The sequence below is a fragment of the Gouania willdenowi genome, chromosome 13, assembly GCF_900634775.1.
Source record: "Gouania willdenowi chromosome 13, fGouWil2.1, whole genome shotgun sequence".
In the NCBI taxonomy this organism is placed as follows: Eukaryota; Metazoa; Chordata; class Actinopteri; order Blenniiformes; family Gobiesocidae; genus Gouania; species Gouania willdenowi.
The window spans coordinates 33,497,248-33,512,880 of NC_041056.1; the positions used below are offsets into that span (position 1 = coordinate 33,497,248).

General features: G+C 43.9%; 1 protein-coding gene and 1 pseudogene across 1 annotated transcript in view; both read left to right on the forward strand.

The window, feature by feature from the left end:
- The window catches only part of ngef (neuronal guanine nucleotide exchange factor), a 38,426-nt gene extending 31,244 nt beyond the window's left edge, over positions 1 to 7,182 (forward strand). Inside the window, exons 11-15 of the mRNA XM_028463769.1 lie at positions 694 to 851; positions 4,296 to 4,454; positions 4,717 to 4,796; positions 4,865 to 4,969; positions 5,053 to 7,182. Of these exons, the coding sequence (XP_028319570.1) occupies positions 694 to 851; positions 4,296 to 4,454; positions 4,717 to 4,796; positions 4,865 to 4,969; positions 5,053 to 5,300 (750 nt within the window). The 3' untranslated portion in view covers positions 5,301 to 7,182. The remainder of the gene's footprint in view (positions 1 to 693; positions 852 to 4,295; positions 4,455 to 4,716; positions 4,797 to 4,864; positions 4,970 to 5,052) is intronic.
- Positions 1 to 12,794, forward strand: part of LOC114473981 (uncharacterized) — a 105,524-nt pseudogene extending 92,730 nt beyond the window's left edge.
- The last annotated feature ends 2,839 nt before the right edge of the window (positions 12,795 to 15,633 follow it).

The following is a 15,633-nucleotide window of genomic DNA, read 5'->3' on the forward strand; positions in this document are numbered from 1 at the left end:
CAACCAAAATCTGACAGACCACTCATTAGGCTTTCGCATAACCCGAGGGATAACAAACCTCTTATCTTATAAGGAATATAGTAACACATAAAGACAAAAGTTGATATGTCTTTTATGTGCCCTTCTCTCTTTTAAAGTTAAAACAGCACTGACCCATCAAGATAAGATATTATTGTTTATAGAATGGATGTCATCACAAAAATCCATCTTTATTTACTTTTCTTTTAAAACTAGTTTATTCTTAGAAGTCACTGATGGACCATGAAGTCTGGTACAGGAAAAAAGTTAGGAGCTCACACAGAAAGGTCCTGTACTTGGTCAAAAGTCATGTCTTTCGATTTATGAAACACAATACAAACCTTCGCTAAACTGTGATACACATTTTGCCCTGTTTTTATGAAGAATTGAATATATTTTAGCTCACATGGACACTAGGTTTATATTTCATCATCAGTGTGATGTTAGGGATAATCCTTTAGTCCACTTCATACTTTGATTTAAAATAATGATGTAAAATCATTTTACCAGTTATCGTGCTGCCTGATTATCGATAGGAGTGTTATGATTCAAGATGTCCTTATTGCTGAAATAAAGCTTCAGAATATAGACTTAACAAACCCTACCATTCCCAGTTGTTGGTCCTGTAAAGTTTAAGCTGAACCCTGAATATCAGACCTGTGTTTACTTCTGCAGTCTGTGCCCATCATTTCTCATTCCCGCTGGCTGCTGAAGAAAGGGGAAGTGCAGCTGATGGCTGGACCAAAGAGCAATCGAACCATGAGGAGCCGGAAACTCTATCAACCTGTTTATTTGTTCCTTTTTAACAATCTGTTGCTGGTCACTAAAAGAAGGTGAGCAATTTTTCACAAATACTCCTCAATGAGGATGACTTAACAAGTCCAACTTTAACACTTATGTCATGATGATATTTTAAGTATAAAGTATATCATTAAATTATATGTAGGGTTACTTGAGATGTACTTTTTTTCACCTTATTACTCATTGGCAAAGCTTAGTAGATTTTTAGAATATGGATAATTAGTATTTTGACGACTTGACTCTGATATTTAATAAAAATGAAAAGAAACGTTATTAGCAATACAGCTATTGATAAATAGAGCCATACAAGTCATACAAACCCCAGATATTTGGTTTTGGATGTGATAAATTTTGTAGTTTCTATTAAACGTCACAAAACAATGAAATATACACAAGAGTCACTTGCATGTATAAAGGTAGCACAACGTAATGTACTTGATGTTCACCTGCTGGCATTACTTCTGTGAAACCTATCATCAGCCCCTATTTCTGTCATGTTAGGCACAGCTTTGCTTTGTTTTTTTTTTTTTTTTTTTTTGTTTTTTTCTCTTGTCTGCACATTCTGTCGAAGGTTAACACTACAAGAAGTGCAATCTTTTAACAGCAATGCATATTTTGTTATTGCAATTAAATAAATTTATTTATTTCATTGCATAATTGTGACCATCACCAGCCCTCCCTAGGGAAGGGTAAGAAATACTTTATTAAAGGGAGGATGTAAAAAAAGAGAGGGCAGTGTTACACCAAGGTGAGGGGTTGGAGAGGGGTGGGGAAGTTAACAGGGAAGAGGAATACAAGATAGGAAATGGAATGGGTGGGGAGTAGTCGATAGATTTCAAGTGATGCGATGTGAAATTGTGGTTGTGTATATTGTGCTTATTGTTGAGTTATCAAGCCAGTTTGGTGACCAGTGTGCGGCTTAGGAATAATGGTGGTGGCTGTGAGCAGAGGAAGAAGTGAGTGGAAATTCCATAGAACAGGTATTTGGGAACAACGTGTCTGTGGTTGAGCCCAGTATGAGTGTTATCCCACAGCCCAAGGCCAGTGCATCCATGACAAATGTATTTCCAAGAACCGCCACTGCAAAACCCACGAGCCGGTGGGCCCCCGGCGACCACCACACGGCCAAGCAGCCCCCCGAACGCCCCCAAGATCCCAAACCGAGAGGCAACCATCGCCCCCCCCATACACACCCGAGAAAGCCCCAAGGAGCCAAGGACCCAGCGCACCACGCCACCAATCCAACCCCCAACCCCCAGACCCCCCACCCCATCCCCCCCCCACCCCCCCCACACCCCCGCGCCCAACCCCCCGAGGGGAGGGCCCAGAGAGCTCCCCGCCCGAGACCCCAGCGGAGGAGCCAAAGCCCACGCCCAGCAGACGACCAGAGCCACGCCGAACGGGCAGCCGGCGGGCACCCGCCGCCGGGCCCAGAGCCAGCAGGGACCCGACCCCAGGCCAGAGGGACCCGGAATGAACGCAGCACCAGGAGCAGCCCGCCCAGGGAGGACGACCACACCCCAAGCCGCATAAGGCACCAGGGGGCCGCCGGGAGTCTCCCCGTCGGCCCCCAGGCACCCCAACCTAGCCCCCCATGGCGCCCCAAATCACCTATTGTTGATGTCGCCCGCGCCACGGGCTTTAGTTTTTTTATTTATTTATTTTTTTTTTTTAAAAGCCAGGGCCCCCTCCAAGGGCCAAGCCAGACCGCCTTGTGCATCCCCAGCACCCTGCCTCACGGGGCACTGCCCAAGCAGGGGCCGTACCATTAGGTATGCAAGGGCGCGGCACGCGGCACCCGCCCCGAAAGACCCCCGCCAGGACCGGCCCGGCCAGCCAGCCAATCACCCCGGGCCCCAGGAGCACCCCCCGGGACCAGGACCCCCCAAGGGCAAGTCCCCGGGCCAAGCCCCCCGGGACGCACCCCCCACCCCCGCCCAGGACCCGGCCACAGCCCAGCAGGACCGCACAGCCCCGGACAGCCCAAGGCCAGCAGCCCAGGGCCCGCCGCCCCCCGGGCAGCGCCAGCCACGGAGCAGCGCCACCCACCGGCCCGCGAGCAACCGGCGATCCCCACCGCGGGGACGGAGGCACCCCAAAGGCACACATCAAGTGCGGAACCGCAGCCCCGAGCCAAAGATGCCCCGGACCCACCCACCAGTCCGCAGATGGCAGGACAGACCCACCAGGCGGCCGACAGCAACCTCCACCACCGGAACAGCTAGCGCCGCCCCCCAGTAAACAGCATCGCTCCGAGGCACCTAGCAACCCCGCCCCAACCCCGGTGAGGACACCAGCACACCCCCAGCACACCCACCCCCCAAACCGGCGAGGCAGGCCGCCCCAGGCCCGCACACCGCGGGGCCCGCCCCCAAGGCCACCAGCCGACGAAACAAGCACCAAGCCTCACCCAAGGGGAGGAAGCGTCCCCGCGCTCCACCAGGCCGACACCGCCCGGAAAGACCCCGCAAGGAGAGACCCCAGCAAAGCCCCCCCGAGACCCACCGCCACGCCCGACCACACCATCCTGATGTATTTTCACTCTATGTAGTGGCCCAGCCACCAACAGAGGGGCCAGGCCCCCACCGGAGAGGCCCAAATATGTGTATATGTGTATACATATAATCACAGCTTTGCTTTGTGATTTACTTTCAGTGTTTGCTTTTTAGCCTTTTGGTCCCTGCACTGTTGTAGGCACTTTCCCTAAAAGTCAGGCTTGGAGTTACCACGCAGTCTAATTGTACAATGCGTGGTGCGCCATGTGTTGTGGAAGATTTCGGTGTCAGCTTGCGGTGTCCAAGCAAAGCCTTATCTGTAAGCTGATGTTCACACATTCAAAACATTTCTTAAAATATTTTGTTTATTCTACCACATACAGTAATGAAATTTCTATTTTACTACGTAGCTGTACTACATAGGACACACGGTGGTGTAGTGGCTAGTACATCCGCCTCACAGGAAGAATGTTCTGGGGGTCCTTTCTGTGTTGAGTTTGCATGTTCTCCTGACTTCCTCCCACAATTCAAATATAGTTATGTTCGGATTGCCTATATAAGCGAGTGTGAGTGGTTGTCTGACTATGTATATGCTGCCCTGGGATGGACTGGCGCCCTGTTCAGGGCATACCCCCTGCCTAGCACCTGATGACAGCTGGATAGGGACCAGCAGACACCCGCAACCCTGAAAAAGGGCAAGCGGGTTTGATAAATGGAGATTTACCACATTTAATTATAGTGAGCTATAACAGGCTGTTATTTGCATACTGTTATTGTTAAAATAGTAGAAACTAGACATTTTTGTACCCCTCTGGGCTTTAGGGCTTTGTCACTTTCATTTCTTAGCTTTAGTCAAAAGCAAGTCTGGATATGCAGTAATTACTCACCGCAAAAAAAGCTTTTTTTGGGATGTCTGCAAATATATTAGGTTTTTCTTAAAAACAAAAATATTGATTATTAAATCTTTTTCTCTGCTATCAGTGGGGAAAAGTTTCATGTTTTAGACTCGTGCACACGGGCCATGTTGAGGACTGAAGATCTTGAGGACCATGGGCAGCTGCTAGCTAACGTCTTTAATCTCAGACTGCTAGAGAACCAAGAGGACCGTAATGTCAACTACATGCTTAAGGCCACGAGCATGTGAGTACTCCCTCAAGAGGGGTTAGAATATCTACTGAAATGCTGCACAATGACTAAATGGTTTTCAGACACACAACAGACTGAACCCAAAACAAAACAACATAAATCACAGACTCTAAGTTGGTAGCGAAACTCAGCTAAAGGTATTCAACAATTTGTAAATGAGAGGAAACCATTTTTTTAATAAAATCAAAATGCATTTGCCAATACTGGGAAAAAAAAGGAAAAATCCTAATAGCTAATTAAAGGTATGTTTTAACAGGAGTGATAAACTGCGATGGATGTGTGCACTCACACCAAGCCGCCGCACACGATTTATGTCTACCAGTTCCCACCAACCAGGTGAGTCAAAATACTAGTGACAAAGCTCTCTTGTTTTAGAGGTGTAAATAATCTGTGCTCTTTACCAGATTCTCCACAGGTGCAGTGCATACAGTCCTACTCAGCTCAGGAGCCAGATGAGATCTCTACAGAGATGGCAGATGTTTTGAACCTGTTAGAGTGTACAGATGATGGTGAGCATACTTTTTCATTTATAATTACATAATGTCTGTCACCCAATGTAAACTTTGGACCAACTTCTGTATCTGTGGTCCAGGCTGGATGATGGGTGAAAGGCTTCATGATGGTGAAAGGGGCTGGTTCCCTGGAAGAGTAGTGGAGGAAATCCAGAGTAAAGAAGTCCGAGCTCAAAATCTTAGAGAAGCCTTTAAGATTCAGCATGCCCATGAAGGTGGAGCCGGGCCACAAACTGGAGCCAGAGTTGGTTTAAGAGGAAGACGCACACCAAAAATTCACAGCCTCTCCAATCCTTACTTAGGGACTACAGGAACTCAACAAACATGATCTCCCATGAAAATACAACTCATTCTCATTGTACTACTTAAAATGAAAGAGACACATAATTATTCCTAAAACACAAACATGAAGGCATTTTGAAGGAAAAAGAAACATAAAGACTTGACTTTTAAAGCACTTTTATCACCACTCGTTGAGGTCACTTTAAATTCTCTGACACATCTATAGAGCTGTCGTGCAAGGTGTTAAACCTCGTTAGGAAGCAATGTAGGGTTCAGTGTCTTACCAGAAAGTAAAAGACCTGAAACCAGTTACCCACATCATACCTGGGATTTGTATACATTGGTGAAGTCAGTTTCCAATCTTTTGTCCCTGGACCACACTTTTTAGACAAACTGCTGCCAACCCCAAAGTGAACACTAACCTTAGTCAGCCGGACATCAGTAAGAATGACACCAACCTTCTCACCCCCCACCCCCCCACCCCCCCCCACCCTCTGGTACTCACTCCCCCAGAACATCAGGAAATTGGACTCAATACAGAACTTCAAATCACTACTCAAAATGCACCTGTTCAAACTAGCATTTTCCTGGGACCCCTTGTTCTTTTGTTCTGTCAGTGAGGCATTTTTCAGTGTCCAAAAAGTAATTATTATTAGTGTAGTAGGATAAGCCTAAACCCAGGACCACGGCTTCATCTTACAACCTCTGAAGATGATTGAATGCCATGAAACTCTTTTTACAGAAAACAATCAACAAATCAAAGTAAAAATGCAGTTTGCACTAGACTGTTGAATTATTTTACCTACATCTGATCCTTTGTGGATGTGGACTGCTCTGCAGTTTTCCTCTCATTGTGGCCTGCACTGACACTGTACTTTGTACATATATAACGTAGATGGAGGACACACTGGAAGCTTCTTACTAAATAATCTCTTATTTAAAAGCTCATGTTCATCCTATAGTTTCACCAATGGTTAGCAACACTGCCTTATAGTTTGTTTGTTGACAGTATGCATGTGTGAAGTTTGCATGTTGAACAAACAAGTGCTTTCTTCAGGTATCGTACAGTTTCATAAAAAATACATGTGTTAGTTAGAATCTGTTATTTGAGAGTAAATGTGTGTATGAATTTGTACATGTGCATGGTGTACATGGGTTGTACCCTTGTTCAGGTTGGTGAATATCATGTACTAAATGTCCTTGATTAGGAAACGTTTATAGAAGATGGAATAATTAATGACTTATTAAAACATTTACAAACTGTCACCTCTTCATGGACCCGCTAACTCCTGATTATAGACTTACTTTAAATAAAACCAAACATACAAACAAAGAGCTAAACAAAGCTAAATTAGCCAGCTCAACTTTTTCTATACTTACTGTCAAGACTTGCAAACACAAAACATCAACTTTAGCTCTTAATCTTTAATACCATTAGGATATGGACCAGGGACAGGAATATTGAAACTTGGCATTGAAGTAATTTGGAAACAATACACCTAAAGGCAATAACAGTTTTGAAATGTCTAATTCACTTCAGAGACTTTAAAGCATCAATTATAGAATGTATTATATATGGCTTGTGTGTTGTACAATAATGAAGACAGTCCATACAGTTTCAGCACTCTAAGGCTGCAACCACCTTTTAAAGACAAACTGTTTACTTTGGAATTAGTTGAGACAAAAAGCATTGGTGTTGCAGTTTGAATAAACAATCACAACAACTATTTTTTGAAGCTGCTAACTGCTCCCTCTCGCAATTGTATGCACATAAATAAATCTCCAGTGGGATCAAGGAATAAAGTGGTTATATTTGAAAACCTTTGTATTGAGACAAGATACACACCTGCACACGTACAGTAAAGTTCTCTCTCAATAAAAAAAAAATGTTGTATTTCTGTCAACTATTGTCATGTATATTATAAATCTACACTCATACATAATGGATGAACCTTGACTAAGCAACTGCTCTCAGCTTAAACATGATGAAACAGTACAAAATGTAATTATTTGATCATTAGACAAGCATGATTATAAGACAACTGTCTGCTATATTGTGCATGTGTACAGCAATTGGACCATTTCATGTTTGAAATGAAGTTTGTTTTGTAAGATGTAAATTATTGTTAATAAATAAAAACAATAAACAGTGATTTTTTTTCTACTACATTTAAAACCCTTGTGAGATGTACAGTAGAGAGCAGCCAAAGCTCATTTATACACACCTGGAATAAATCCAGAGTCCTTGTTTCTTGCAAACTTTATTGTGATTATAATCTAAGAATTTTTGGCAGGGATTCTGCGGTCAATGACTCATACTGTTGACTTACTGTGTGGTTGTGTGACTTTCGTGACATACTGAGTACATAGCACAGATCCACACAGACTTACCTTAAGCTGCTCTGAAATGGCTAGCTTGGCTATCTCTGTTGACCTCCACTCAAAATATGCTGTGATTACCTTCATGCTCTCAGGTAGGTATGATCGAGCCTTGTTTGGTTTCATGATAATTTGCCGTAATCTCTGTTTACACATCATTTCCCCTTTTTTTCTTCATGTGTTCAGGCAGTCACACCTGAGCGTTGGTCCCTTGCATCTTAGTGCTTGTTCTTTTCTGTATGTTGTTGAACAAACTTAGTTTTGGGGTTATAATCTTTTTTCTCTTCCCCCGGGATACATTTTTATCCCATTATTATCTGCCAGTTTCAAATGAACCTTAAAGTAACTGTAGTCTGTAGTTGGAGAGTTCTTCCTTTTTGTTCTCTACATTAGCAAGCTGCTGGCCTTTTGTAGTGTCCTTTACTCTAATGAAAGTATGATTTTTAATCATTTTAGTCAGACTATGTGCTGAAGGCGCATACGGCATCTTTTTTTCAAACCCACAGCTTATAAAAGGTGGGTTCATCACCTGCAGAATGGAGGATTTGGGTCGAGTGTAGTGTCGATCGGGCAGTAGACCAAGGCGGGGGCCTTGGCGATCCGATCCTCGGCTATAGTAGCTAGCTCAAGGGAAGTGGAATGTCACTCTGGCGGGGAAGGAGCCTGAGATGGTGCACAAGGTAGAGAAGTTCAGACGAGATATAGTCGGCCTCACCTTGACACATAGCAAAGGCTCTGGAACCAGTCTTTTTGAGAGGGGTTGGACTCTCATTCACTGGAAGAGAGTTGCCATTGGTGAGATGCACTGGTGGCAATTATGACAGGTAAAAAACAGGGTTTTTTTGTTTTGTTTTTTGTTTTAAATAGGATAATAGCAAATTTTTGTTATTGTAAATTTCTTATTAAAAATATAAAGAAAAAATGGTGTTTGTGTGTATGATTTTTATTTTATTGTTGTAAAAGCAACAGCTGAGTCAAAAAGGAAGTGACGTCAATTTCTTTAGTGTGTATTTTTGAAATGATCTACCTTCCGGCATATAATTCACCTAACAGACTATTACAAGCCGAAAATGAGGACTTGTTCACAACGGTGATGCTAGTGATCAGCACATCAAACTGCAAAGCACAGAAAACGTCTTTGATGCATTGTGGGATCTCAGTGCTCCTCCAGGTACGGAGGCCAATGCTGAACCAGTAACCGGTCCCGGCTCAAGCAAATGGAAACGGACAGTATGCAAAAACCTCCGTGACTTTACAGTCAAGGAAACAGTTAGGCAGCCACGAGGTGAAATAGATGAAAAAGAGCTCACTCTAGTTCAGGGGTGGGCAAACTTTTTGACTCAGGGGCCACATGGACTTTTGCACCCAATGCATACATACATTCTTCTTCTTCTTCTTGTCTAAAATTCAAATTTATAAAACTTCATAACAAATCAACCATATAGCCTGTTAGTAGAGCAATGCTTCTCAAAGTGTGTGGTGCCCTGATGGAGAATGGAGACATGACAGGTGGAATTTTTTTATTTCATGCCAATCTTCTTAAAAACCCTTTCTTCATCGACAATAAAGATCATTAAGCGAGGCAAATTTAGAAGCCTAAAATGCATAATCAATTTATTCAAAGGGCGGTGGCTGCCTCTCGGCTTGGGTTCTTGGGGGCATCTAGAGGGCTGCTCGGCCGTGGGGGGTGGCCTGGGGCTCCTTGGCCCCCGCTCTTTCTGCTGGCCTGGCTGCATCTTTGGGCCGGGGCAGCGCTTGGGTTTGCAATAGCGGTTCTTGCACGAACATTGGTTTACAATGCACTGGCATGCCTTGGGCTGTGGGATAAAACTCGTACTGCTTAATCTTAGACACGTTGATCCCAAATACCTGTTCTAGGCATTATCACTCGCTCCTTCCCTCTGTCCACAGCCACCACCATTATACCTAAGCTTCACACTTGTCACCAGACTGGCTTGATTACACAACACAATATGCACAACTACAACTTCACATCTCACGGATTCTCCGTGATGTTTCTGTGTGATGTTTACATACATCCACAGGCGGACACTTCTATTGCTTTGGCTGAATTAAGCGACATTTTACACACTTTTGAGTACTCCTATGCCAACGCTGTGGTTATAATAGCTGGTGATTTTAATAAATGTAATTTTAAAACTGCGTTTCCAAACTGTTATCAGCAAGTCAAACATCCAACTAGAGGAACACACATCCTGGATCATTGTTATAGTAATGTGAAGTCTGCTTATCAATCCAGCCTCAGATCAGCTTTTGGAAAATCAGATCACTCCTCTGTACTACTTCTTCCTTCATACATACAGAGGAGTAAACAATGAAAGCCTACATTATGTACTGTTTATTGTTGGACAAAGGAGGGTGAAGTTAAATTACAAGGATGTCTTGATGCTACAGAATGGTCTGTGTTCCATTCTGAAAATTTGCAAGAGTATTGCGATAGTCACTGGGTACATCGAATTTTGTATTGACTGCTGTGTCCCAAAGAAAGTTATAAAACGGCATGCTAGTCAAAAACAGTGGTATAATGTGGACGTGAATAAGAAAATTCAACAGCTGAGGTTTTTAAATCTGGAATATGCTACAGCTTATAAACTGTCCGGATTTTCATTGGAACGGTCTATTAAAGCAGCTAAATGAGCCTGTGGAGCCAAGATAGAGGGACATTTTATGGAGGGAGACCCCTGACGTATGTGGCAGGGGTTAAACTCCATCACCACTTGGAAAAATTAACTTAACGAGTTTTATTGTTGCTTTGAAACTGTAAATGTTGAACCTGTTGCTTTTCCTGCTTGTAATGAGCCCTGTGGCTTCACCATCCTTGAGGAGGATGTCCAGAGGGTCCTCTCCAGGACTAAAGTTAGAAAAGCTCCTGGACCAGACCGTATTCCTCACCGAGTCCTTAAACTGTGCTCTGAGCAACTTGCCCCTGTTCTGACAGATCTTTTCGACATGTCACTCAGGAAGTGCACCATTCCACTTAGCTTCAAAAGATCAACTATAATTCCAGTGCCCAAGAAGACACCTGTGACATGTCTGAATGACTATTGGCCAGTGGCCCTCACATCTGTCTTGATGAAAACTTTTGAGCGATTGGTGCTGGATTTAGAGCAAATCCCTGTGTCTGTGGACCCACTCCAATTTGCATACAGAAAAAACAGAAGTGCTGGGGACGCCATTTCCTTTGCTTTGAACTTTGTTTACAAGCATCTTGATATTGAGAAATCATACGCTAGAATGCTATTCATAGACTACAGTTCAGCTTTTAACTCAATGGTCCCAACAAAGCTTATTCATAAACTCAAATACCTTGGACTTGATGATGCCATTTGTAAATGGGTTTTTAATTTTTTAACTTGCCAACCACAAAGGGTCAAAATTAATGGTTGTATTTCTGATGAGCTGTGTACTAACACTGGTTCCCCACAGGGATGTATTTTAAGACCTTTGTTGTTCACCCTGTATACTCACGACCTTGCAGCATCTTATGAAAGCAATGTGCTAATTAAATATGCAGATGATACAACCATCATTGGGCTTATCAGCTCAAAAGATGAATCACTTTATTGTGAGGAGGTAGAAAAAGGAGTTCAATGGAGTAAGGGAAACAAGTTGCTTTTGAACACATCAAAAACTGGTGAACTTGTTATTGACTTTTGTCACAATAGAAATCAGTTGCCTATTACTATCAATGATTGTGATGTACAGAGTGTTGTTGTTTTTGACAGCTCCCTGAAAGACACAACTTCTATCCAGTTGACCTGCACTGCATTGGATGGCTGGCTGACATCCGTGGACAAGTCAGGCCTCCCGGGAAAGTTCAAAGCCTGGATATACCAACAAGGCATTCTACCCAGGATCCTGTGGCCCCTCCTTGTCTATGCAGTCCCCATCTCAACAGTGGAGAGCTTAGAGAGAAGGGTAATCAGCCACCTCAGGAGATGGCTTGGATTACCAAAGAGCCTGAACAGCCTCGCACTTTATGGGAACACAAATGAACTGCAGCTGCCCTTCAAATCCTTGGAGGAGGAGTTTAAGTTTACAAGAGCCAGAGAAGTGGTTCAGTACAGGGACTCACGTGATTCGAAGGTGGCTAAAGCAGGGAGCCAAGTGAGAACTGGAGGGAAAGGGAGGGCAGAGGATGCAGTTCAAGAGGCAGAGGCAATGCTGCGTCAGAGGAGCCTGGTGGGAGTGGTCACAAGAGGCAGAGCTGGGCTAGGCTCCTTTCCAACTCCCCAAACAAACACCAGCGGGAAGGAAGGGCACCGCCTTGTCCAGGTGGAGGTGAGAGCTGCAGTAGAAGAATCAAGAACTATCAATGCAGTGGGAATGAAGCAATAGGGAGCTTGGACAAGATGGGAGAACGCGGTCGAGAGGAATGTGGCTTGGGCTGAGCTGTGGAAAGCCGAGCCTCACCGCATCAAATTCCTCATCCAGACAGTGTATGACGTATTCCCAAGTCCATCAAACCTGCACACATGGGGCATAGCAGAGACATCAGTATGCCCACTGTGTTCCAAGACAGGAACCCTGGAACACATTCTCAGCTGTTGCACCAGGGCACTTGGAGATGGGCGGTACCGCTGGAGGCATGACCAGGTTGTTATGACCATCACTGAAGTTATCAGCGAAGGACAAGCGTGCCTGACCCTCCAAGGAAACTATCGCCTCTGTCAGAGCTGGGGAGCAGCCAACCCCGGCCAGAAGAACCTCTGCAGGAATCCTAACCTCTGCAAAAGACTGGCAGCCGTTGGTGGATCTTGAACATCAGCTGAAGTTTCCCGGCCACATTGCAGTTACCATCCTGCGACCAGACATTGTGCTTATGTCTGAGGCCAGCAAGCACATAGTGCTGCTGGAGCTGACTATCCCGTGGGAAGATCGCCTGGAAGAAGCCTTTGAGAGGAAGCTCTCCAAGTATGCGGGACTGGTCAGTGTCTGCCAGCTGACTGGATGGAGAGCAAGGTGTTTCCCAGTGGAGGTTGGATGTAGGAGTTTTGCAGCCCGTTCCCTAACCAGAGCACTCAGCTGTTTGGGCAACAAGGGAGAGAGAAGGAGGAGAGCCAGTACCACCGACGTGGCAGAGAGGGCCTCAAGATGGCTGTGGCTCAAAAGAGGAGAGCCATGGAGTCATGGTAGCTAGCTAGCCATCTGGACACGAGCCGGGGCCTGATCAGCCACGGCTGGGTCACCTGCAGGAGGGCGTATTATGTTGAAAGACCCGAAACGCCCGCTGAGACCAGGCACATGGTCTCAACGTCATCAGATGCCTCTGATGTGTCCAGAGGCATCAGTAGATGTATGTACACAGGTCATTCCAAAATATTTATTTTAATTTATTCTCAAGTTTTGAGCTCCTGTGGACTTCCCTTTTGAGGAAACATACTTTTTGACTGTTCCTTATTTGGTGATTACATTTCAAAACGTTTATTTTCATATTTCTTTGACCGTTCGCTGTTAAAACCGGACGGACGGGACCTAGAAGTTATGACGGGACCCGGAAGTTATTGGGGGGCAATGGCCACGGCTGTGTTGAACGCGAACTGCAAAAAATTAAAATGTCTCCGCAGATACGGCATTATAAACGCTGATATTTTCACCATGTGCTTTATAACCAAATGCGCACATTGGAAAAATACACCAAACAAGAACAAAAATACGAAAATGACTCAAAATACACAAAACTAAAGATTTATACAAAAAACACAAAATGACAACATAAACGCACAAAACTACACCAAAAAGATACAAAAATACACACAATTACTCCAGAATCTCACTACAATGGCAACAAAAAACTAAAATTTTACAAAAAATGCACAAAAAGACAATAGAAAGATACAAAAATACACAAAATGACAACAAAAATGCACAAAACTACACCAAAAAAGACACAAGAATACACAAAATGACTCCAGAATCACACAACAGCAAAAAAAATATAGAAATGAGTAAAAAAAATAAACACATTTATCATGCGCATGTCCCAATTAACTCAGGGGAATAGCACACGTTATTTTACTTTGCACCCGTAAATAAACCCCTTTATAACACTACAGAGTACAGAGTATGTACACTTCTTTGTACATCCAACCTTCAAACACATACTAATTTGAACATAACTTACAACTCTACTTAAGCTCCCACATGAAGACATACCTCGGACGGGCTCTAATCAAATCAATGTCAAATCGCATCGTATCGCCAGTACTGTATTGTTATAAGGCCCTAAAAAGCTCTCATATCTACAACTGCAACATCTAATGTTGACTAAAATAATGTTGAAATTTTTAGGTACACCCTCAACAGGATGCCAGTCAATGCAAGACAAATACAAACACTTGCCATCCCTTTCGTAAACTGCAGACAGGAATTTTAGAGAATCCAGTTCACCTTAAATACATGTTTTTGGACAGCTGAAGGAAACTAAAGTACCCATAGAAACAGGCGGTGCAAAGTGTCAAAGAATGAATAAGGTATCAGTGACACCAGGGGGGTATTTCATCAAACCTAGCTCAGGGTTAAGTCCAGGTTTAACCTGAGAGTCCGGCTCCGTTTAGCCGGGTTCTAATTGGAACAGCCATTTCATCAATGAGAAAACACCTTGGTTACCATAGTAACACAGTCAGTGGGTCAAACCTGCTCCTGACCAGGATTAAGCAGCAGGCTGAGCTTAAGCTGCAGACGCACTCTCATGAAACCACGTCATTGTTATTAAAGAAGTCATTTAGTGATGCTTTAAAACACTCAAAGATCTACAAAAGGAAAAATTGGTCAAAAAGACTTCTATTATACCGTCTTTTTTTTTTTTTTAAATACCACTTTAATACGGTATTTTAAAAGGAAATTAAACAGAATTGCATGGTAAATGTTTTAACATGATTTTAAATCCATACAAATGACGATATAATCATTGTCTTATTATGTGTTTAATGTGTTCCGTATTTTTAATGAGATATCACAGTCTACGTGTGTTTAAACCATCAGTAATAATGTATAAGGATACATGCGTGTCTTATGACAACGTGCACTTAAACTAAACACTGTCAGCTGGCTTGGCTCAGCCTGGTAGATTGAAGCTGAGAAGAGTTTGATGAAATGGTAAAAGCCAGCATGGTCACGGACGACTTAGCTGAACCAGGTTTAAACCATAAGCCTGGCTCTACTGAGAACACTTTGATGAAATACCCCCCAGGTTTCTAATAATGCAACAACTATGCTTTTCTTCTGCTCTGAGGTTCAGAGTCTATTCAAGGTTTCTGAACGTAATCATTTTTAAAGGAATTAGCTGATGTTTGTGACTGGTTTGTGTTTAAGTGGGTAGTGGAGGTTAGATGCAGAGGTTTCGCGGCCTGTTCTTTGGTCAGAGCCTTAAACATCTTGGGCATCGAGGGAGAGAGGAAGAGGAGAGCCATCCGCAGTACCACTGAAGCGGCAGAGAGGGCCTCAAAATGGCTGTGGCTCAAAAGAGGTGATTCTTGGAGTTGTGGTAGCTACAGTAGCTAGCCATCTGGACACAAGCCAAGGTCTGATCAGCGTTGGTTGGGCCAACTGGATGTATGATGTTGAAAGACCCAAAACACCCAATGATTCCAGGGACAACAATGAAGATGTGTCCAGAGGCATCAGCAGATGTATTTTTACAGTTAAAGTAATTCGATGATGTCTGTGACTGGTTTGTATTTAGGGTCTATATCAGGGGTCAGTAACCCTTTGGCACCTGTGCCCAGGTGGCACACCACAGCATAAACACTGGCACTCTGGTACCGTTCAGTGTTTGGCTCTGATAGCGAAGGCTCCGTAGTGAATCAGAAGAGCCGGTTCGCATCGCATCCTTTCGCTTCTGAGCTGTCACGGTGCTCAGCACCAGCTCTGCTCAAGGCACATTGCTTGGTCAGCATAGCGGCCATGCAGCCAATCATTGAGATAGGGGTAAGGAGAGTATGTAAGTGTGTCGCGTAGTGCAACTATAAATGACACCT